The sequence below is a fragment of the Squalius cephalus genome (assembly GCF_949319135.1).
Source record: "Squalius cephalus genome assembly, chromosome: 2".
NCBI lineage: Eukaryota > Metazoa > Chordata > Actinopteri > Cypriniformes > Leuciscidae > Squalius > Squalius cephalus.
In genome coordinates, this window is record NC_137123.1 from 33,240,602 (window position 1) to 33,266,791 (window position 26,190).

A 26,190-nucleotide genomic window follows, 5' to 3' on the forward strand; every position below is an offset into this window, starting at 1 on the left:
GATACATGCAAATGAGCACGTTTTCAATCCAAGCCAACTAAGCTGCAAATAACAACTGATACCACACTGAAAACAATTCACAGTGGCTGGACTCCAGTAAGCTAAAAGCAAAATAAGAAAAGAAAGTTTTTTAACTGTCATGCCTTACCCTCTACAAGCAGGCATTAATTAAATAAAAAGAATTAATTAAATATTAAACTATTTTAAATTAAATTAAGGCTTCAACATATGTCTTTCAAATTACAACACTTTAGCAGTAGTAAAAAGTGGACATAAAACAAGTATCATACACCATGCAACTGGTCGTGAAATATAATAGATGCAAGTAAGAGGCAGCCTGCTTCAACCATGAATTTTTGGGCCTCGCATGACGTGCTGTTTAACGTGAGTTAAGTTCAGTCATGTCTTTATCTGACACTAGCGCTGTATTTTATACTCCATGGAAGCACCCGTTTGGCATGGCTGTTTTTCCTCTCACTAAGAGAGGGAGAGAGAACTGCTTACCGCAATCAATGTTGCCAGCCAGAGCTCTTCTGGTTGGAAGACTTCCATGCCAAAGCATTAGGCAAGGGTTTGTGTCGCTTGTAATTTACGACATTGAGGGAAACGGGCAAAAGGACAATATGGGAGGGGGGTCGGGGGAGGGGGCATGGCACGGAAGCCTTGGGAATGCCAGGGGGTAGTTTTGAAACCCAAGTGGGTTCTGCAACTCTGAATGTGTTGTGAAGTAGATGGCAGAGAGAAAGAGGGAGAAAGGCAGAAGAAAGAGTGTTTGGAAGAGAAGTGTTACGTCGAATTTGCTTGATCTTTAATTACAGTAAAGCAGGAGAGCTGGATCCAGATTTTCTTTCCAAGAATTGAAGTACAGTGGCAGACCTTAATTTAGGCAGAAGCTTAAAGGGAGTCTCAAAATACAGCATTAGTGGCATAATATTACTCTGATATTCACAAAGATTAATGATGTGTGAAAACTTAAAAAAAAACCTGTTAAAAGTAAAAAATAGCTACAAAAAATCCATTTAAACTCTGAACATGAACAATCTGTCCTTCAAACTGCTCCAAACTCTCCTTAAATCTCCCAGAAATACTACAATCTGTAAATAATAACATCCAAAAAGTATTTTTGGAAAGTACATGTTTCCATTTGTATTTGTCTGGAAGGTTTCCAGTTTCCAAGCGGAGACAGATTAATGAGTGAGGAATGGATACAAGCAGACGTCTGAATCAGAGAACAATTCGATTGCATAATAGTCAGGAAAAATAAAAGGCCATTACTCAGCACTCAATCTTTGATTTGACCAAGACTCAACCTGATTCTATTAGAAGTGATTTTGCCAAGCAACTTCTGAATAACTATTTCAAAACACTGAGTAACACTGAGTAAAACATCAATATATGCTTGTTATCTTTGTTAAAAGACACAACAGAGGCTTGTAATGCTAGATCAGACAGACTTTGTTGAGGTACTGGCACTACTCAATTGTTTAACTAATCGCTTTTGAGGCCATTTCATGTTCATGTACCAGAATTTGAGGAATGTAGGCCATTTGAAAAGCCACGTCTTAGCATGCGCTTGAGCTGCACACGTGGAATGACAATGGAGAGCATGTTCAATAACATTTAACCCTAGTCCTGACATAATTGACTACTACTGCTGATAGCTTGACAAAATCAAAACAAGACATCACAACAGTACTTCAATTCTGAGAACGTTTATTTTTTCTTCCCTATTGTCACAAATATCTGAGTGAAAAAGCTTCTTGAATGAGAAAATGTAGGACGGGACTTGATTTTGTCCTTCGGGAATTGATTGGATTGCTGTGGTTTGCTATTGCTGTGATCTCATGTGAATGACAGGTTGTCCTGCCCTTGCGTCAGTAAGCACGTCATCAGAGAAGAGACAGGATTTCGTTGTGGAAGGGAAGTTATTTTAATGGGGGTTATGCGCAACAAACCTAAGTATTCTGTAAAACGGGTTGAATAATTTCGGGTTCAGGTCTTTTGTATGTGCTTCGTTAAATATAGAGCTGTTACTCAAGACTCAAAGGAGTGAGCAAAGATTAGCATAACTTATTGAATATTATACTTACCGTACGGTTCGGGACGAATACATGTACCGTTACACCCCTCATATATATCATACCGCCCATCCCTAATCTAGGCCTATTAGAGTATAATATGGAATTGTGAGTCTGAGGGCATTTTCACACTTGCAGTTTAGTTCGGAACAGGGCATGGTTTGCAATAAAAATTAGTAATGGCATGCGGACCAGGGTGTGCATACCGATGTACCGAACCCGAGACTACCTAGAGGAGGTGGTTTGTGCCACGATTCGTGTGAATGTGAAAACAGGTGCAAACTTGTTCAGGAAGTACTGTAAAGAAACCTGTGCATGCGTTTTAGGCGATTACGATGCATTTAGTTCAATAAAACACATGTAAGGGATGATAGTGTTGATGATTTACCTCGGATACGAGCTAGAGTGAGCCTGCAGTGTATTCACGCATAGCGAGTGCAATCAAGGCAGCAAATTATTGGCAATCCACTTTTTGATCCTCAAAAGAGTCTGTTTGCAAGCAGCAGAAAATGCCTTCATGCGACACACATTCAGAGTGTCGTTTACTCAGCTGTGCATAGCACCAAAAAAAACCCACAATATATTTGACCCGCGTTCTTTTTTCTATCATGCGCCATGCACGTTTGTGATGATGTAAGATGAACGCAAGTGCACCAGGGTTCGATAGAATAAAATTGAGAGTGAAACCAGACCAACACAGCGGGGGGCGCCAGGAACAATCACGCTCGGACACGGACTGCAGCAAAAGTGCCCAGAGTAAAAACGTCATAAGTGTGAAACCATAGTGTGTTCAAAGGGGGATCCCACACACTACATCCAGCAGAGTTCCTGCCAATATGACGCAACATAATCCCCACCAGCAAAAGCAAGTGTTACCAAGTACTGTATACGCTCCAACATCTCAGCAGAAATCATTACACTGATTGATTGCTCATCAGATGAACAATGTCAAAATTTAAGATGCGGGGTGCCACAAAAATGAATCTGATTTAATTGAAGAGGATGTAATTTGGATTGAGCAGTGAAAGAAGGAGGGATGTCATCTATTATGAGACATAATGCAGCCATAACTAGGCCAAGTGAAGTAAAAAAGAATTCCCACGTTAAAACAAGAGGGAAAGGAGGTTGCTGAATCTGAATTAAGCATAGATTGGCCTACATTAGCAGGCGGGTGGATTGGTTCAATACGTGCAAGAACTCATGTGGAGGCCAACCACCTTCAGTGGCCCTGCGTTACAATAATAGTACTGTACTGTAAATGAACTACTGTGGTTTATGACATCTATAGATGTCACTACTGATAACATGACAGGTGCAAACTAATACGTATGCAGGCTTTTTAAGGAGTATTGAACATTTGTGATACATTTTGAAGGTATAACAACATGAATATGAGATAAGATTAATTAAGTCTCTTAATTACTGATTCCTATAATCGTAATGACAAAAACATGATTGCAAAACACTTATTTTGGAGATACAGTTGAGTGTGGAATCACTGAAGGCCAAGAGTACATCTGCATGATTTAAAATGATAACAAATCTTCCTATCTCGCATAAATTAACAGATTGATCGCCTCAAGTGTGTGATAGCAATGCTGGCACTGAACCAAGTCATATTGGAGGTTTAGTGAGTTCAGGAGAGTTAGGCTCTTATTTCATGACCTTTGTCTTTGCGTACTTTGTTCTAACTTTTTGCAGAGAGTGTTTTCTACATCCTTCTGCAGCTAAATGAGTTTGATGAGGTAAGTATTATAAAGAAGTCAGTAACCTTTCTGTACTAGATTAAGCACTAAATTAACTGACAAGATGTATGTTGAGATATGATCAAGCACGATGAAAGCATCCAAGGGCTGGTCACTCAGGATGCGTACTTGCTTCCATTTGCACAGTTTTTTTTTAAAAGCATGGACTAGATGAACGCCTGCTGCAATCAATCTTGTTGTTTTTCAGCATCTTGCGCCATTGAGCGTTAGGCCTACATTTTTATAAAGCTCTGTCAAGGTAAAAAAAATAAGTTTAACTTTGAAAAAAGTTGCACTGTGTTCCATTCCTTTGGATTTTGAATGAACTCTAATACTTTAAGTTCAGGGATGAACAATATGGAATTTTTGTATGGCCAATTGGGCCAGTAGTTCTGATTTTTACTTGCCCTGCCACAAAATAATGATTTTTATGTTTAGCAAGCCACTTTTATTATCTTATTTTTTTCATTATATGTTGACGGGAAAGCCAAAAATGTTGTTCCAAACATTGCGACATGTCGTTCCATGTATATACGCACATACTTTGTATACATCATGTATGGTAAACAGAAACTTGTGCACGCATCATGTGTTCGTTATGCTCTAGAACAAACCTTGTTGGTCCTCGTGCATCACACACGTTTGAGCATGTTATGTGGTCTATGTGTATGTGTCAATCATTGTTTAGATGTAAATAAAAGCTTAAATTAAATCTGCTCATATAAAGCGATCATCTCTTCACAAGACTTGGATTAAGCTGCTTGATATGGACTCATTTTATGATTACCTTTTTCAACATGAGAGTGCGTAAATGCATTTGTTCACTTTTTTTTTTTTTTTTGACAAACCCCCATATGTATTAATCTTGGTGACAAATTAGCAGAATTTGCAACAAAAATGTACAATACATTACAGAAAAAAGTTTGTAATGTATGAAAAAAATTGATGTACAAGTTCAATAAATGCAAATTGTTCAATGCTGCATTGACAGTTTTCTCAACGGTCTCACCCTGACCCTTGATAGTGGGCAATCCTTATTGTTGAGCCCTTAAGTTATTTATAATTTATAATTACCCACAAATAAGAAAAAGCAACTCTGTTTAGCATAGAAAATATTCTTACAAATAAACTCGCATACTAAGAGAGAAAAACACTCAACATGTAAGAATCTTTGCAACAGCAGCAAATGCCTCCTGAACTGCACAGCTTTGGGTTAAGCCCAGATGATGAACAATGCCATTCTCATTAAACACAAAACTGCTGTTTGGCAGGGGTCCCTTTATGACACAGTAATTATTTCAATCATAAAGGAGCTAGTCTGTAGCTCTAGGAATTTTAGGGCTGACCTTCAAGGTCATGATTGCAGTCAGAAGTCCTTCTCATTTGGACCCAAATTAGTTGACTATTATAAGACATCTGAGTCCAAGCATCATCTACCTCATGTTCAAATGCTATCGTGTAAGTCGGCTGCAGAAATAATAAAAGCAACTTTTGCCACTCAAAAAGCAAAATAAAAGAGAAACAAATTACACTTTGGTGTGCTTGGCAGGAGTGATGTATTTTGTTCCTACTTTGGATGGCTGTGCAGCTCCACAAGAGGCATTAGATTAATTAACACTGACTTACAATACAAAGCACTAAGTTTGAACTGAGAGAGTGCCCAAACCACAGCCAGATTGACGTGAAACTTTGTGCTCACTCCCCTAATCAGTCATTAGAATACCAACAGCCAATCGTGAGTTTCCTCTGGAGAGAAGCCAAGAACAAAAGAGTCACAATCATCATAGCAAAGGTTGCTAAAACTATTATAATGGCTGTGTATTCTTGTAGTCGCTAAGTCATGTCAAAGTTTTGATGCCTTTTCCCGCAAAAAAAATTTATAAATGAAATGTATTAATGCATTATATGAACTACTATAGTTCATTTTTATATTAATTGTAAGCTGGTTTGACTTTAAATAAAACAACATGTGGATAATGTCATAAGATTGTATGAGGCTGTGTCTAATGCGAACTGATAATGATGGCAAATTGGTAATTACATTTAGCAAGTTTGGTCGGTATGATTCACACCATTAAACTTTAAATCTACTCTGTCTTTTTTAAATCTATGGAAATAAGCTATTAAATACTAAAGTTTTCTTTTTCAGAGTGTATAAGAAATTTCTGTCTACTTAGAAAATTCCCATCAAGACTCACCATTTTACCACATAACACAAAATACAGATCATTGAACTGGCATGTTATTTCATGCATTATGAAGTATTACACCTAATAACCCCCCTGAGTCATCCTTTAGCAACTGTGAGTACACCTGCAGTGTATTTCCATTGCATCACTACATTCTCACCACTGCTGCAAGCATTAACCCTTAGCTATGTGAGGGCACATCGAGATACCGCACTTCCATGCACTCAGGCACATTGTAATACGTTTGTAGGGTCCTGAGGGCAGCAAGTCAGGTCAAACAGGCCTAAGCTGACAACTCAAAATAGTTTTAAATAGTGCAGGAACACTCAAGAAAGAGCAAGCAATGGGTATGGAGAAGAAGTATTTAGCAAACTCATTCATGGGATTACCATGAATGACAAACTAGACCTTAAATCTCAAAAGTTAACATTATTACTAGAACAAATTATTCCCATCAATGTAACACTATAATATATATATAGAGAGAGAGAGAGAGAGAGAGAGAGAGAGAGAGAGAGAGAGAGAGAGAGAGAGAGAGAGAGAGAGAGAGAGAGAGCTTACGGAGTTGATATGCTTTTTTATTCTTAAGTAAGCTAATCCAAATTAAAAATTATCCAAAAAACTGCAATCTATGTATTACTGGAAGTTTGACGATATTATTTAAAATCCTAAGGCATTTAAACTTAAGTTTTATCCCAATTTAGCGAGTTTAAATCAATATAGGTGATAAAAATTGGGAAGACAGAGGACTATACAGGATAACGTGGGATGAAATAATGATGGGGAACATACCATAATAGCCTACTTATGGTTTTACATAATTAGCCTATAATCAATCAAAACTAAATATCTAGGCTACCTTCAAGTAAACTGAATGAATGGACTATGTAGGTTGCCTTCCAGGTTAATGTTTAAATACCTGAATAGACATATGTTGGACAAAACAACTAAAAAATAACTTTTTTGAAGAAAAGGAAATGTGGAACCTGTAAATGAGATCTAGCCGTGCGTAATACAGCCGATGCGTAAAAGGCACGCGACTGCCTTGATATAGACATGATGCATGATAGTCTAGCTTTCATATGACAATAAAACCTATATGCAACGTAGAGTAGGCTTAAATAGTAGGAAAACACTCAATGCAACATTGTTTAAAGACACATCTTCAGCACATCTCTCAGCGCGAGCGCGTTCTCACCTTTCTTGAACTCCTCCAGCATCGCGTCGAGTTTAGTGTCGTTGAAGACGAAATGTAAGGGATGGCTGTAGAACTTCGTTATCGTCTTCAGCGGGGTGCAGTCGTCGGGATCCACAAACGCAAGGTCCTTCACGAACAGCAAGTCCACGATGTTGGACCTGTCGCCCTCGAATACCGGAATGCGCGTGTAGCCGCTCTCCATGATCTCACTCATGGAGTTGAAGTCGAGCGTGGCGTCGCCGGCGATCATGAAGCAATCGCGCAACGGGGTCATCACATCTTCCACTGTCTTAGTCCTGAGCTCCAGCGCGCCCTGAATGATGTTTAACTCCTCTTTAACCAAGTCATTATAGGGATCCGTGACCCTCAACATCTCCAAGAGCTTCTCTCGGTTGTACACGGTGCCAATCTCCTGTCCGAGGAGATAATCAAGCAGTTTACTTACCGGATAGGACGCAGGGAAAGTGAGCAGCATGAAGAATTTAGTCAAGAAGATTGTATTCGCACCCACAGCGAGACCGTGTCGTGAACATATAGCTTGAGGCACAATCTCCCCAAATATCACAATGCCGATGGTTGACATCACTACAGCTATCAATCCAGAACCGGCGATATCATCCAACAAAATGGTCAAGGTCGTGTTGACCAGAACATTCCCCAGAAGAAGCGAGCAAAGCAGGTAGTTTCCTTGACTCCTGACAGGTTCGATCTTCCTGGCGTAGTTCTTCTCCTTCTCCGTCCCGCAGTTCTGGACGATCTGGAGCTCCATGGGATCCAGCGCCATCAGACCCAAGTTCAAGCCGCTGAACATGCCCGAGAGGCAGAGCAACATGGAAATAAAGGTGACCTGAAGCCAGAAAGGGAGCAGAAACTTTCTCTCCTCCACCACGATCACTTTGGTGTCCTCTCCATCGTGATAGATCCACGTGGTCTCCGTCCACGGGTCGTGCATGCCAGCCACAGCAGGTGTGGAAGTGGCGATGCACAGGTAGTACGCTTTGCTCCTCTCAGTCTTTCGCAAAGGTTTGACCTCGATTTCCACGATGCCAGACGTCTTGCGGGTTAAAATGATGCTGGGTAAGATCAGAATATCTGAAGTCCTGATGCCACAGGGGTGCAAGCCCGACGTGTCCTCCTGACTCTTGTTGTCTCCTGAGGAGCTGTCGATGTTGCCAATCACTCGACTCCTCTCGTGTTCCGTAAAGGCGATTTTGGACCACGTCTCGTTGTTAATGTTTTGCCCGTACACCCTCAATCTCACCCGAGACCTCTCACTGACCCGCAAATAGCCTCTGTCCATGAAGGAAATGTCGTCCGTGTCCTCCAGTCTCAGCCCGATGATGACAGTCTCCTCTCCCCCTCCTTCCTTGCCACTTGTGGGAGTAATTAAATAACTGCTTGCAGTAAAGAAAATCAAAGTAAAGGCTCGGACCCGGCTAAGTGACGCCATTTTTTGAGGGGGTACTGGAACCGACTGTTGATAATGGACAGCCTCTTGAATGAAAGGGCTTTTAAAAATCAGAGCCAATCCGGCTTCATCTCCGCTGCGCGTCGCCTTGACTTGTGCATCAGGTCTCGCTGAGTCCCACTACGCGGCTGAAACTGATCACACTTCAGCGAGAGCAGCGCGAACTCGTGCCTCTACTGATGCCTCGGTGACAGGCGACCAGGGCAGCCAATCCGGTGGCGCTGCTGGACGTTGGGCGGGGCCTTCGCTGCTGAAACAGCCAATGAGCTCCGTAAACAGTCGCACTTAATGCAAACGAGCACATACAGAAGTTTCCTCGTGACTGTTTTTTGGTGTTTTGAGAAGGATATTTGGTGACAGCATTTTTGAATAATGCCGAGATACACTCAGAAAATGTAATAAATACCTAAACAAGATTTTAGAGAGTTTCTTCAACAGTAGACTTTATGGACAGCCTATAGGGACAACCTGTGGACTGATACATTCATATCACACTCACTAGATTGTTTCATTTACAGTCTATTTACAGTAAGTTGGCATCACAAGAGAATTATGTCTTAATAATTTTACAAAAGGAAAATTAAGTTAAATTGTGTCAGATAGTGCTGAAATGACAGTGGTGGGAATTACATTTTAAACGTTTTTAAAAAAATAAATGACATATCTTAAAGAAGATAAATAAATAAATAAAATAAATCTAAAACAGATATTTGCCTTGGTTTTTCTTAGATCATCTCAAAAAACATACAATATATAAACATACCTATATATTTTATACAAAATAAAAAACAAATGTATACAAAATTGTTGGTTGTGCTGGAAATTATGCCACGGTGAGGAACAGCATCATTTGTTTAACATCAAATGAAATTGTTGTTTGATTGTTACATTTATGAAAGTATTACCATCTCCTATATTTTAGGGGGTCATTTCCTTAAAAAAAAGTAAATAAATAAAAAATAAATAGAAAAGTGTAGACAGCAAAGTATGGGTAAGAGGGGAAGTGGGATCACAGCATGTCCCAGGTTGGGCTCTCGGAGACCCATATATCCGGAACGTGCACATCTGCACCACAGATCTTACAATAATTCATATCTTTATGTTGGATTGAAAGTTTGTGTCTGGGACAAGGGTGAAACAATAAAATCTACACAAAAATCATTTGAAGAGAAGCAAAAAGATGTGGCAGAAAAAAAGTTGAAAAACATTAGTTATAAACCCCTGAGACAAAAGTTCTCACAGTTGAAGAAACACCACAATGCAGACATTTTGAACAGCGATTCAGTCCATGTCATCCTAAAGAACATTGACAAAGCTGTACATTTATTGTGATTACTCAAAAACTTATAATAGGTAACTATTTACCTTATATAGATAAGACAGGGATTAGAGTGATCTTAAGAAATGCAAGAGGTGCAAAACCTATGAAAGGATGTAAAAATAATCATGGACTCAGATCTCCGTACAGTGTGCATTTCATCATTATCAGGGCCAGAGATCAATCCAGACCAAAGGAGAGTTGATTGATTATGAACTATTTCACAATCCTAAAAAATCTTCACAGGTGGTGAAACTTTACATATTCAGTAAATTAGAGAGAATTTTTAAAACTATGTTGGAAAAACGTTTTAATCGACAATGGAATTCTGTACAAGATTCCTTAAGTTTCTATAACCTCAAATTCACAGCAAAGGGTTGATGTGTTCCCCCTTCTCACCTGAAAATCCTGTTGTGAAATTTTAAGGGATGGGGGCTAGATTTGAATTAAAGAGGTGATTTTCATTTGAGAGGCCATGAATATTCTCCAGCTGATAGTAATAGCCAGGCAGTCAGCTCGAACATTTTTATTACAGCAGTGGAAGTGATTTTATTACAAAAGTTCAATAAACCATGAGTTTTCAGTTAGATTATATCTGGCAATACAATAAAGATACAATAAAGATTAAATCTGGCAGGTGAATGCTTAAGATTATGCAACTATATAGACTTGTGTGATGTACACGATATTGCTATACATTAATCATTATGATTAAAAATGCATGCAAAACATTACACTATACTGATCGTTGACCTCGTTTTTTGTTTCCTTTTCACAAATTATGAGATTTTCACAAATTATTTTTTTTTTTACAAAATTACAGTTAAAAATTACAACCAATAATTTGTTCTTTTCAAATCATAAACAAGCAAAACTGATTTTAAATTAGATTCAGTTGCAGCATGATGCCTGGCCCGGACAGCACCCCCCAGTGGAAGCAGTTACACTCGCACTGGCCAACTGCTGGACCAGTTCAAAGGGATTCATTGACACTGCCTGAAGAGAGAGGAACATTCTCAGTGGTTGGAAGTACAGTATTTGCATTAATCATTATGTATAGCTATTTGGTTCCAAAGTACTCAATGACACAGAGGGAAAAGTTCAGAGAAAAATGATGTGTAAAATGTGTTTAAAAACTATATATACCTCTTCAGGTTTATACTTGAAAATATAGAACAAAATCACATTTGGGGGGCTAGAGCATCAAGAGGTTTGAAAACTCTGGGTCTAAAACAACAGGAACAGCATCAATCTGGGTGCAACACTTCCTTATTGCACTTTCAAATCAGACAAAACCAACACTAAAACAAAATAGAGCTATTACACTGTTAAAAAAAATGCTGCCTTTAATGTTTAAGTACAATCAACTTGGATGTTTAAGTCATTTCAACTTAAATTGCATTAAACTCATTGAGATGAATCTTGCATTACTTATAAAAACTGCTTAACTTATTTTGATGTGTCAAAGCAAGTGTAAAAAACATTCCCATTACTTATTGATCTTTTTTTTTTTTTTTTACAGTGGGCAAAGAACATACCCATGCCTTATTACAATGTAAATCTTGTTTTGGTTTACAATATTAAAAAAAGATTTGAATTATACAGCACTTATGACATATATCTCTGATATTTGGCAATGAGATTATATTTTAGGCTTTCTGTGTGAAAGTAAAAATCCACTGAATTTTTATGAATGAAACCAAAACAATGGTCAAACATACATTTAGTTAAATGTTTAAATCAGGAGTTCTAAGAATGGAGTAAATCTGATCCAGGCACCAACAGTAGGGTGGTCCTTATTTTTTAAAGTATCCAATTGTCATGCTCTTAACCCTTCAAATTGTTCCTTTATATAAGAAAATACAGCATGCCAATTTTTATGGCAGTAACATAATAATTACTGGTAGCTCAATAGCTTTAAACTTTCTGAGATTTTGATGATTTTCGTAAAAACAGATCATTTGATTTGGTATTGTACCTGGCTAGTAAAATTCCAAAAAAATCTCCATAAAAGCATCTAATGCACCATATATTCCTAAATATGTATTTTAGATACATATCTCAGTTTACTTATTGTAGAAACTAAACCAAATTAATCCATCCATGACCCGGTTTAGCAGATTTACCTTTCCTGGTGGAATCAATACATATTTCTATTGATGATCACTTTGGTTATTGTTTGGGTTTAGAGCACATTTTTTGGTTTAAAAAATGACATTACGTTCCTTGAAATTGACCCGGAACTTTGGCCGAATCAAGTAGATTATCAGGAGGCACAGGCAACCATGCAATGAAAGTAGTCAATGATCACGCCGAGAGAGGAGTGGCTCTGATTCAAGAATACAATGGCTATCTCACACACTCTGAAGAACAACTGCAGTTTCTCCTTCATGTGGTGGAAGATCACCGACGGATCTATCCAGACTGCAAAAAGTCAACACTGGCTGCTGAGCATCAGAAATGAGGGATTGTTGAAAACTTTGTGCTTTTTTGAGATTGTTGTCATTGTTGTCATGTCAGTGTTGCTCTGATTTCAATAAAATGTAGTTCATTTGGAGCAACTTTTTAATATTACTTGCATATCACAATAACGCCGCACAGCTTAACATAGGCAATCTTCCACATGATTGAGCTACCTCTAAATATCATTTTTTTTGTCAACATTTTTGCATATTTCTAATTTTGAAGTTAAAATGAACAGTTTAAAAGGTTAAGACACTATCATTTTGCAAAAAAAAGGACCACCCTAACCAACAGTGATCATTCAACTGCCTGGAGGATGACCACCTTGCGTGTTGTTGTAAGTCGATTCTGGTCCTTTTTTGTGTTTGCAAAGACCGAATCACCACCAGCACTGATAAGATGGCATTCTTTGTTTGGAAGGGCGGACATTCCTCTGTGTTCAAGGCTTTGTGGTACAGATGGGTGACCTTGTGTATAGAGCAACTGAAAGTCCAGAAATACTCACGGCAAAAGTTTTTTCTTTTCTTAAGGGTAAAAAGAAGTTTGAAGTACTTTTCAGCATTATACTGTTAGCAAATATTCGACGCCACCCACACTGCTGAGAGCACGATTTAGAAGAATATGTGTTGCTCGCTTTCCTCTCAATAACAAAAACATGCAGCAAAAATGACAGCGGTGAGAATATAGCAGATAAGAAAGCATCTGATCATAGCGAAGTAAATATCTCTGCAATTTGGCACTTTATACAATAGATTTCTTTAAAGCGTCATGAAACCCTAAACCAAATTTTCTGAGATTTTAACAGAGGTATGTGTGTTGAACATATTGAAGACAATGTTAGCATATGTTAGATTTAAGTTTTAGCTTTGATGACTCATAATTATTCATGAGACTGTGTTTTCTTATCCAATGAGAATACACTTCCTCTTAATTATTCATGACACCACGTGGATCTTTCCAATGACAGACATGTCAAACTGTGATATCACGTAGTAGATGAGAGTGGCAATCATGATGGGACGCAAGTGTTTGTTTTCGTGGTGCAAAAGTTCCAGTGCATCTTTCCCCGCGATGCTGCCAGGGCTAGACTCTGGCTGCGGGCGGTTGGTTGGTTGTAACCACGGACACATCTAAACTATGTGTGTGTAGCAAGCGTTTTTCTTCTTTGAGAACTGGAGAATGGTGGACTTCGGCCTTGTTCACCTATGCAGGTTGCGTCTTGCGAGTGATGCGGTACCAAGTCCCAAGGACTTTTCTATCCCTTCAGAGGTGTGTGTGTGTCTAAAATGTAACCCTGACCGTTTTACTTGCCTTTTGTTAAATAAGCACTCATTATTAAAATGTAGATATTTCTATAATACCTCAATTGTACAACTTGTATGCTTAATTCGTGCAAATTTCTATGTCACTGTCCATCTTTATTATGGGGGTTCAGGGGGCGTGTAGATCTAGGCTATGTAAGGAACCTTTTTTTTTTTTAAGCGGAAAATTTATTATTTTCAAATATATGCATTTATAGTGTGTATATAAACAAATATAGATTTTATAATGACATTATAACTATACATGTACATTAATATGTTTTAAATACAATTACGATTGCTGTAGGCTAATATATGTAGCAGGGCATCAGTTACTTTTGAAATAGGACAAAAATAAGGTGTCAGTGTATTTCATTAGACTTTAACTCTGCCAGCTATAAAAAAAATCTAGCATTTCCTCATGTTTTACCACTGATTTTTAGTGACAGTCGACATGCATGGCCCACTGGCCGATGACAGTTACCCCCCCCCCCCCCCCCCCCTCTCTCTCTTCTCTCCTGCCATGCCATAACACACCCACTCCCATCCCTTCTTCTCACAGCCATCCACGCCCATTTAAGTTGCATTTTTCACAAAAAGATTGTGAGCTAGACTTGAGCTGAAAGAGGGGGGTTTCATGACCCTTTAAAGCAAGTAGCTTTACTGTATTAAACACGAAAAAAAAAAATGTGTCTGTAACATTCGCAGCAGATTTTCATGTCAAATAAGACAAACCCTCAGCACACACCTACCAATTATGTAATCGCCACAGCCGTTTGTAGTTTGAAGGCGTTTACCAGCTGGAGCAAACTTTCCTGGAAAGTTCGCTTTGGCCTGATTTTGTTTGAAATTATGTCACACCAGTTTGTTCTTAGATTTTGGATGACAGAGGCAGGCTAAATACACATTAATTGCGCAGATATTAACAAATAAATACGTAATATTCAATAAAAATAAACATGAATAAGACTTATTCTTATTAAAGGTAAGACTTATTAAAGATTTATTTTTATCGATTGCAAAAAAATTAACTAGATTAATCACACATTTTTTTTCTGTGATTACTCACGATGAATCGCCATTAAAAAAAAACGAATGTTTTTAATATATTTTATAATGTAATAATTTCACATTTAATCTCCAAATGAATGTAGAAACAACAAAGACAGTATATTTTAAATATTTGTCTAAAAAGTAGGAAATATATAGAAATTGAATAAAGTTATTAAACAGTTTGCACTGCATAAATGTTAAATTATATATAGATTAATCCTTATTAAAGTTACAAAAGTTCTTTAGTCAAGAGCAGTGAGTGTTTTTCTCTGTTCCCTTTGTTCTGTGATTAACTTTACTGACAGAAAGCTTCACTGGCTGCTGTCCCTTTAAGAGCAGCCGCTGCTGACAGAGGATCTCACACGCGCCTCATTCTCTCACAACTCTTTACATTCATTTAAGACTTTATTTAACTCATTTAAGAGTGCTCAGTCTGCTCTTATGAGGATACTCGACAAAATTGACATTTTGGAATAATTGCGTGTGTTAGTGTTCGAACAACTTCAAGCCGAAAGAGAACTCGATTCTGGCGCTCAATTTGTCTTTGCATGAATGGTTTAAAAGCATTTGCAAGAATAAGAGCGCATCATATAATGTAAAGCCATCCAAAGGATGACAGAAAAAACGGATGCTGCGTTAATTGTGTTAAATATTTACCACGGAGTCTTCTCTTCCCATTTCTACCAGTGACCCTTATTCAACTTCCCGCGTCGATCTGCGCACGTCAACAAAGCTACTGAGTTGCAGGTTGCCAGGTTGAGCTCACAAATGGGTTGAAATTGGTATGATGTGTTGATTGCGCGAGTAGGATGGGTTTCATACCTGGGCAACCTTGGAATAATATATCGATGTGATTATTCATATAACGACGTTTGGGCATACAAATTACGGGGGTTTCACGGGAGAAATGACAAAACGGGAGGGGGCGGGAGATGGGTGTGAAATACGGGAGACTCCCGAGGAAAACGCGAGTGTTGACAGGTATGGGTGTGATATACTATAAGTGCATTGCTGATGAATGGAGGCCAAGAAAATGAGGCATGGTAGGAAATGAGTCAATTACCTTGGGCTTGTCCCAGCATCCTCCAGAGCTGGAGGTGTTCACCTCCTGAGGCTGAAATGTGAATTCTTCAGCAAATCTGGAGTTACTCAAGAGGCTGGCCACATCACCATCCACCTCCATCACTTTATCAACCTAGACAAAGACCCAGAATTGTCTTGATTATGATTATTCATAAAATACAAGTCTTTCAAAGTTTAAGATCAGTAAAATGTTTGTTTTTTTAAGAAGCAGCTTATGCTCACTACGGTAGATACAAAATTCAGTAGAACTGTAATATTGTGAAATATTATTACTATTTAAAATAACTGTTTTCTGTTTTAATCTATTTTAAAATGTAACTTATTCCTGCTTCAGTGTCACATGATCGTTCAGAAATCCTTATATTATGCTGATCTGCTGCTCAGGAAACATTTATTCTTATTAATGTTGAAACAATGCTGCTTAATATTTTTGTGCAAACTGTGCTTTTACTTTATTTCAGAATTCTCTGAAGAATAGAAAGTTCAAAAGAACAGTGTTTATTTTTAAATATATTTATTTTGCAATATTATACATGCCTTTACTGCCACTTTTGTGTTTAATTATTCAATTCATCCTTGCTGAATAACTATTCATTTCTTTGAAAAAAAATTCTACTGAACCGAAACTTTTGAATGGTAAAATGTCAAGGTTTTTATGCAACACATTTAACTTAATAGTGACATATGTACCATTGATATGCATATCATTTTCATATATTATGACCATATGACCAACAAAGTAAAATCTATAAGAAATAGTTAAGATATTTTTTTAAGCTCACACTTACATGACACTTATTTTCCAAACAACATGATAGTGACATATTGTCAAGATTCAAACAACTAATTGATGGATGTAACATTAACATTACTGAACATTACTACTAAATTGCTGTTAATTTATTCAAAAATATGAATAATTACTAATGGGACAAAGAAGAGAAAGAATGTGCAGGATCTGATATGCATTATGAGCTCTGGTGAATAAGTAGTTCAATTCTGATGAACTGGATGTAACTACATACCTTAAAGGTAAACTGGGCATCAAACTCGAAGCTTTCCTCCACACCTGTAATGTCTCCATTGTACATGACCAGACAGGACCTCTTCTCTGAACCTTTTGGTAACTTGAAGAGCCGGTATGTGGCAGACACAAATTTGTAGTCACCTAAACAAATTTTACAATTCAAAATGAAACTATAAATATCTTAACATTTCATAAATGTGACAAAGATGACAAATGTTTAACTTTATGCAAATGCAGAATGACTTAATGTAATGACTACCAATGGGAGACAAGAGATCAGATGATCAGCCTCCTGTCTACTACTGTAATCAAGTGTCAGCAAGATGGAAATTGCCATTTTTTCTCTGAGCATGTACTGGGACAATAGAAACAAAGTGTTGTGTTGTGTTGTGTTGTGTTGTGTTGTGTTGTGTTGTGTTGTGTTGTGTTGTGTTGTGTTAATCCTGATAAACCCTACAATATGGGGATAAAATGTCCCCACAATGATGGCAATATCCAAAAAATGTTTTGGTCCCTATGAGTTAAACAGCTAATAAATCATACTAAGTGATGTTTCTTGAATACAGAAAGTTTTCTGTGATAGGTTTAGAGGTAGATGTAAGGGAATATAATATACAGTTTGTACAGTATAAAAATAATTGTGTATGTAAAGTCCCAATAAAACATGAAAACACGTGTGTGTGTGTGTGTGTGTGTGTGTCCCGATAGACTGCCATGTGTGCTCTCTGAGCTGATAGATGTTTGCAAAGGCAAAGAGAACAAGTTTATTCTCATTTATCTTTGTTATGATGCATTATGCACTAGCTCAATTTATAAACAACTTTTTTCCTCCAACATCAACAATCAGAATTACTACAAATCATCCAAATGAAATCCATACAAATCATCTAAAATGCATCAGTTATATATATATATATATATATATACTTTATATTTAATTTTAAGCTTGGTAAAGAAATGTACAGCAGTTGTGCATATCACTTAATAGTAGAACTTAATATTTCTACACACAAGAATGTTTGTGGCACGAAAACCTAATAAAAATGTCTTGGTATTAACACATACAGTACGTATGTGGTAACTGTGGTAAAAGAGAAATAATTTCCTCTAGATTGCTGCCTTAACCAATATCACACGAGTAAGAGTGTTGTTGAACTGAAGATCAGCATGGCTGTGATTGAGCCTTAAAGGGACAGTTCGTTCAAAAATGAAAATTTACTAATGTCGTTCTAAACTGTATGACTTTCTTACCTCTGTGGAACACAAAAGAAGTTTTTGGCAAAATGTCTATTCGTTTTTGTTTTTTTGCAGAACAGACTTGAGCCAATTAATTTTTTATTACCATTACAAGGTGGCACATTTCACCATTTTAATGTCTCACCAAGAAGTTTCTCTAGTTCCTTGTTGCCCACAGTGATGATACTAGCAGTAACCAGTCTGGGTTTGCAGAACCCAACCTCTTCAGCCAGTCGTATCAGGTCTTCCCACCACATTGCTCCACTCAGGCACTCACCTGATCAACATATGTCAGCCTATATCAGTGTCAGGTTTTATTTGTTATGTTTAACACAGTGGCACAACTAAAGTTAAACTATACCTTGTAACAATTAGAAAGAAAATAGGCTAATTAGGATCAATGTCTTTTCTTACCCCATAACACGCTGTTGGCCTTGAGGTCTTCTGGGATTCTAGCATCACTATAAACATCACTAAAGTACAATTCCCCTCCATCCTAAAAACAAAGAAAATTCAAATCCTTTTTGTTTGTTAACGAGCTAAATATACAAAAATGTCCAATGTTATTTCAAATATTCAAATTAATGCTTTGTATAACTGTTATAATTAGTATAGTATCCAAGTGTCAGGGATGGGGGAAAAATATAACTGAAAAATTAAATAATTGAATTCTGAAATGACTCAAATCACTGATGCGAGTATGAAATAGAGTTACCTTTAGTACACGGTAAGCCTCCCTCAGGACACTGGTTTTATCTGGGGACAGGTTCACCACACAGTTTGATCTTTTGAAAGAAAATTAATTGGCTGTTTATGCAAGCTAGTAGTGGAAACTGAACAAACTGAAGCCTGTTGAAGAGAATAGTCTCACGTCAGAAAAGAAAACTTTTTTCTTCATGTTAAAGTCACTATGAAATCTAAAATGACATATCTGTTTGTTTTAGTATTTATTATGAATCTCTTTTTTTTAATTCACGTGCCCTCATGTGCCACTCGGATTTACTCCACAACAGGGATGAAAATACAACCGCAACTTCCATTTTATGGTGACTTTAAGGCAACTATTTTGAAACTTTGAAAGCTTACATGATGATATCATATGATTTCTCCTCTAGACCTGCTTCAGCCAAGGCCTCAATGTAACCACAAACAAAATTCACATTTGGCTTTTTGAAACCAAATCTTTTCATGTGGTAGTCAACGTACTTCTGGGCCACCTCAAGCTGCAAAAAAAAAAAAAAATTCACATTTCACACAGTTCACATATACTGTTTTTTTTTTTTATTAAGACTGTCACCCCCTGTTTCACAGACAAGGCTTAAGCTAGTCCCAGGCTAAAATGCAAGTTTGAGCTGTTTTTACTGAAAGCAACTTGCACTGACATATCTTAAAGTCCCCCTGTAGTCAATAATTGTATCCCTTAAAACTCATCTTTGATTACCAAAATGACATTTAAATGATTTTTCCTTGAAGAAAAATTATTCATGCCTTAAAGTAGCTTGAATGTAACTCTACACACTTGCCTCATTTAATATACGCATTCTATGAATATACAAATTAGCCCCGCCTCCACTCACTCACTCCAGCTCAGAGATTCACTCGTTGACGGATCACGTTGACTCGTTAACAAGGTAGTTTGAGATGTCAGAAACACCAGCGATTTCAAACAGTTTTTGACACTGTCTTTGGTTCACCGCAGTTTTAAGAAGAAAATGCTCAGCAATGGTGTTGACTTAAAAGCATATTAAAAACACCACATAGACATATAAACAACATTAAAAGCATGATTTTCACCACAGGGGGACTTTAAAAAATGTCAATGCCATTGTTTTGTCTTAAGATGCACACCAGGGCAATAACTGTTAGCGTCCACAACAATCGTTTATTATAAGCACCCACGCTGTCAGTGTTTTTGACATTGACTTCCTCTATCGTTACCGTTCTTCTGTGCCATTGTCATTATAGTTGTGGTGTGGACTCTGCAATGCTTTTACTTATTTATGCTTTTATTTAGAATGATTTTTAAAACTATATCTTTATCATTATAGTTATCGTCCTTTAATCTCATAACTGGTTTGGAGAAGACTAAAAAAGGTTTTGTTTTTTAAACTGAAAGGAACTGAAACATGAAGCAAGCACAAAATTACTTATTTACTAACTGTGCACATTATTATTCAAAACCCTGTAACCCTAATCTGCAGTTTCAAGGAACTGACCTGATCTTCAGTCATGTCGATGCCTGTGACATGTCCCTTCTCTCCTACGAGCTGGCTAAGCATGTAGCAATCCCGTCCACTCCCACAGCCGAGATCAAGCACCCTAAAGCCCTCCAGACACTCAGGGACCACCAGACCACAGCCATAGTACCTGAGAGGACAGAAACAAGTTATACTGCCACCAAGGGCTAAGCACTGAAACATGGTGAAAGGCTAGATGTAAAAATGCAACTTATTTTTCATATATCTGTTTTTTATTAATATGGCAACAGGCTTCCAATAAAGTAGGTATTCATTAAAAGTAAATTAAAATGCTTTATTTAATAGCAAACATTAAAAATCTGGAATATGCTTATAATGTACAATTACCTTTCCAGTTCATCAATAGGTGTAATATATACAGTCTACTACCATTTAAAAGTTTGAGGGGTGGGGTTCATTTTAAAGAAATGACTACTTATATTAAGAATGTTTTAAATAAAATCAAAAGTGACTGTAAAGACAAATGTTACAAAAGATTTCCATTTCAAATAAATGCTGTTCTTTAGAATTTTCTAATCACCAAAAAATCCGGAAAGAAAGGTATCATGGTTTGCACAAAACTTCTCAACATTGATTACAAGACGACATGTTATTTAAGGATCAAATCAGCATGCCATGATGATTTCTGACGGATCATGTGACATCCTTGCCATGACAAGAATAAATCACATTTTAAATATAATAAAATATAAAATAGTTACATTAAATTGGAATAACAGTTCATAATATTACTGATTTTAATTTATGATCTATATTTTTGATCAAACAAATCCAGCCTGGGTGAAAACAGGTGACATATATATATATATATATATATATATATATATATATATATATATATATATATATATATATATATATATATATATATATATATATGTTTTACTGTTTTCACCAAGGTAAAGGTATATATATACAGTGAGGAAAATAAGTATTTGAACACCCTGCTATTTTGCAAGTTCTCTTACTTGGAAATCATGGAGGGGTCTGAAATTGTCATCGTAGGTGAATGTCCACTGTGAGAGACATAATCTAAAAAAAAAAATCCAGAAATCACAATATATGATTTTTTAACTATTTATTTGTATGATACAGCTGCAAATAAGTATTTGAACACCTGTCTATCAGCTAGAATTCTGACCCTCAAAGACCTGTTAGTCTGCCTTTAAAATGTCCACCTCCACTCCATTTATTATCCTAAATTAGATGCACCTGTTTGAGGTCGTTAGCTGCATAAAGACACCTGTCCACCCCATACAATCAGTAAGAATCCAACTACTAACATGGCCAAGACCAAAGAGCTGTCCAAAGACAGTAGAGACAAAATTGTACACCTCCACAAGGCTGGAAAGGGCTACGGGGAAATTGCCAAGCAGATTGGTGAAAAAAGGTCCACTGTTGGAGCAATCATTAGAAAATGGAAGAAGCTAAACATGACTGTCAATCTCCCTCGGACTGGGGCTCCATGCAGGATCTCACCTCGTGGGGTCTCAATGATCCTAAGAAAGGGGAGAAATCAGCCCAGAACTACACGGGAGGAGCTGGTCAATGACCTGAAAAGAGCTGGGACCACCGTTTCCAAGGTTACTGTTGGTAATACACTAAGACGTCATGGTTTGAAATCATGCATGGCACGGAAGGTTCCCCTGCTTAAACCAGCACATGTCAAGGCCCGTCTTAAGTTTGCCAATGACCATTTGTATGATCCAGAGGAGTCATGGGAGAAAGTCATGTGGTCAGATGAGACCAAAATAGAACTTTTTGGTCATAATTCCACTAAACGTTTTTGGAGGAAGAAGAATGATGAGTACCATCCCAAGAACACCATCCCTACTGTGAAGCATGGGGGTGGTAGCATCATGCTTTGGGGGTGTTTTTCTGCACATGGGACAGGGCGACTGCACTGTATTAAGGAGAGGATGACCGGGGCCATGTATTGCGAGATTTTGGGGAACAACCTCCTTCCCTCAGTTAGAGCATTGAAGATGGGTCGAGGCTGGGTCTTCCAACATGACAATGACCTGAAGCACACAGCCAGGATAACCAAGGAGTGGCTCTGTAAGAAGCATATCAAGGTTCTGGCGTCTCTAAACCCAATAGAGAATCTTTGGAGGGAGCTCAAACTCCGTGTTTCTCAGCGATAGCCCAGAAACCTGACTGATCTAGAGAAGATCTGTGTGGAGGAGTGGGCCAAAATCCCTCCTGCAGTGTGTGCAAACCTGGTGAAAAACTACAGGAAACGTTTGACCTCTGTAATTGCAAACAAAGGCTACTGTACCAAATATTAACATTGATTTTCTCAGGTGTTCAAATACTTATTTGCAGCTGTATCATACAAATAAATAGTTTAAAAAATCATACATTGTGATTTCTGGATTTTTTTTTTTTTGTCTCTCAGATTATGTCTCTCACAGTGGACATGCACCTACGATGACAATTTCAGACCCCTCCATGATTTCTAAGTGGGAGAACTTGCAAAATAGCAGGGTGTTCAAATACTTATTTTCCTCACTGTATATATATATATACATATATATATATACACACAGTATATATATATATATATATATATATATATATATATATATATATATATATATAGCCTGTATTGCATAAACACAACATTTATCATGTAAACCTCACTTTGCAACGACATCTGGATGGATCCCAGCTATCGCTTTTCTCACATATGCAGGGACAGGCTTGGCAGACGGCACACAGGCATTGCTTTTCAGGTCAGATGTCTTCTTTAGTGTCTTTCCATAATACTCCTGTATTAATGGTGAGGTGTCAATTGGCCGTGATGTGAGATGCAAAATATATACACCCATACATACACATACATATATTCATACACACACACATAGGCTACATATTATATATATATATATATATATACAGGTGCTGGTCATAAAATTAGAATATCATCAAAAAGTTGATTTATTTCAAGAATTCAACTTAACAGGTGAAACTAATATATTATATAGACTCATTACATGCAAAGTGAGATATTTCAAGCCTTTATTTGTTATAATTTTGATGATTATGGCTTACAGCTTATGAAACCCACAAAATCAAAATCTCAGAAAATTAGAATATTACATGAAATCACACAGTAATTACACAGTGATACCATGGTCATTGAACCAGGTTTTGGTTCTTTTGGCAGTGTGGGCAGGTGCAAATCCTGCTGGAAAATGAAGGAAGCATGAAGTGCTCTGAAAATGTCCTGGTAGACGGCTGCGTTGACTCTGGATTTAATAAAGCACAGTGCACCAAAGTCCTCTTTTCTGATGAGAGCTAATTTTGCATCTCATTTGGAAACCAAGGTCCCAGAGTCTGGAGGAAGAATGGAGAGGCACACAATCCAAGATGCTTGAAGTCCAGTGTGAAGTTTCCACAGTCTGTGTTGGTTTGGGGAGCCATGTCATCGGCTGGTGTTGGTCCACTGTGCTGTCCACTCAACGCAGCCGTCTACCAGGACATGTCCAGAGCACTTCATGCTTCCTTCAGCAGACAAGCTTTATGGAGATGCTTCCTTCATTTTCCAGCAGGATTTGCACCGGCCCACACTGCCAAAAGAACCAAAACCTGGTTCAATGACCATGGTATTACTGTGTAATTACTGTGTGATTTCATGTAATATTCTAATTTTCTGAGATTTTGATTTTGTGGTTTTCACAAGCTGTAAGCCATAATCATCAAAATTATAACAAATAAAGGCTTGAGATATCTCACTTTGCATGTAATGAGTCTATATAATATACAAGTTTCACATTTTTAACGGAATTACTGAAATAAATCAACTTTTTGATGATATTCTAATTTTATGACCAGCACCTGTATATATATGGGTGTCAAACGTCGGTTCTAGTGCGCCACAGTCCTCGTTGCTCAACCCTCATCAAACACGCCTGAGCAAGATAATCAAGGTCTAAAGGGCTTTTATCAGAGTTAGAGAAAAACTCTGCAGGACTGTGGCTCTCCAGGACCGACGTTCGCCTCCCCTGGTACACACACACACATACAGTAGCCTACATACATTTTGTTATATTTTTATTTAGTTTAACAGCCCTTTAAAGTCAACAACAGAGTTTCGTCTTTTAACGTTTGGAGAAATACATACCTTCACCTCATTGTAGACACTTGTAACAGCCTTGTTACTGTGAACAATAAAAATAAACTTTACTGAGACTAATTTACTTTGTTAAAGAATATGTTGTGCTTATGCTACAGCTAAACTGGACGACTCGCAAAGACATGTCGCTATGTAATATCTATTTTGTTATTGTTATTACAAAATGAAAGCTCATACTTTGCCATCTTGAATGATACTGCAAATCATATGTCAAATATTTGAGTAACCTAACAAAAAACGTACCTGGCTGCTGTAGGTGCGTCTGCCATGATTATATGCGAAAATGTGTTTTGGTCTTTCTAGGTTTCGGTAGTTTGAGAGTTTCAGCCAATCAGTGAGCAGTATGCGGTAGCCACCAGTCTTAAAGGGACTTTGGTCATGCAGCAGGAGAGTGATGAACGACTGTCATGATGATAATGCAGTGCCCGAGTAAATTATTAATATAATGTGATTAAGAAGACTGATATGGTTTTATTTACACTAAAGTCGATATTAACCCGGTACTAACCCTAAAATTGGTATAAAAAAACAATAAAGACACATGAGAAAATTCATTTATTACTATTTTCCATCTTATTAGGACAATTTTTTATATATATATATACTTTTTAAACAATTTATTCCCTCATAACTTAATCTAAACATTCTTTATAAAATGTTGAACAATAAGTATAATGCTTATTTATCAATATATTAGCCTACTGTATAATTTGCAAATGTCTAGGGCCTATAAATTATCCACTACGACCAAAACTTTGCTGAAAAACTTGTTGTACATATAATCTTCATGCATTCTGTCCTCTGATTGATAGTTCATCCTTTTTTATCAAGTAATGTATGTTTTGCTCAGAAATCATAAAGTAAATGTAAGATGAACAAGCAACTTGGGTTTACTTGATCATTCATACATAATTTTATAATGTTAAAAAAATTAAAAATTATTTTTACATTTGTTCATGTTAATGTCAAATATGACACAAAAGGCTTTTGGGGAACATTTATTTGTTCATCTCTCAATTATCATTGATAATTCCAGGCAGCGAAGTTGCATCTGAATTTGTGTCAAGTTTTTGACAATTTCACATGTGAGTTCCAAATGTAGTATAGTAACAAAATATGAAATGGAATGTTAATTTAATGTTTTTTGAAACAAAGAGCTTTTTACTACTTTTCAGCTAGTGAAAATGCATTTGAATGAGTTTGAAGTTTAAGGCAATTTGCCCTAATAGGACAAAGTCAGTTATAAATGACGGCACCCTAAAAAAAGGTCAGATCATATTTAGAAAACTATTTTTGAAAAATGATTTTAGCCTTAAATTATGTAAAATAGTCTCTTTTTTCTAGCTGTGATTTCATAATTAGTCCCATATAGGGTTAAATAAAATTATTTATGTTAATGTATTTATTAATATTGTTAAAATGATGAAACTCAAAAGAAGAATACCTTCTCCCATTGAAATGTGTAAAGTTTGCATTATTGTTGTCCTATCATGAAATAATACGCATGACCTGTAGAGAGCGCTCTTCGAGAACAACACCTGTTAAAATCATAATTTATCACGAACATAAAGCCTTCAGAAATTCATGTAATAAAATATGATAGTATATTTATATCATTTACAAAAATATATACTT

General features: G+C 37.0%; 2 protein-coding genes across 2 annotated transcripts in view; both read right to left on the reverse strand.

The window, feature by feature from the left end:
• The window catches only part of cnnm2b (cyclin and CBS domain divalent metal cation transport mediator 2b), a 45,588-nt gene extending 36,763 nt beyond the window's left edge, over positions 1-8,825 (reverse strand). Inside the window, exon 1 of the mRNA XM_079864119.1 lies at positions 7,211-8,825. Within this exon, the coding sequence (XP_079720245.1) occupies positions 7,211-8,660 (1,450 nt within the window). The 5' untranslated portion in view covers positions 8,661-8,825. The remainder of the gene's footprint in view (positions 1-7,210) is intronic.
• Positions 8,826-9,941: 1,116 nt separating this feature from the next.
• Positions 9,942-24,886, reverse strand: as3mt (arsenite methyltransferase). The gene is made up of 11 exons (XM_079864129.1): positions 24,799-24,886; positions 24,544-24,580; positions 23,061-23,188; positions 20,376-20,526; positions 19,246-19,382; positions 18,875-18,944; positions 18,574-18,655; positions 18,305-18,436; positions 16,922-17,064; positions 15,877-16,008; positions 9,942-10,992 (listed from the first exon to the last, which is right to left on the reverse strand). The coding sequence occupies exons 1-11, from the start codon at positions 24,822-24,824 to the stop codon at positions 10,888-10,890; spliced, it is 1,143 nt and encodes a 380-aa protein (XP_079720255.1). The 5' UTR covers positions 24,825-24,886; the 3' UTR covers positions 9,942-10,887.
• Positions 24,887-26,190: the final 1,304 nt, after the last annotated feature.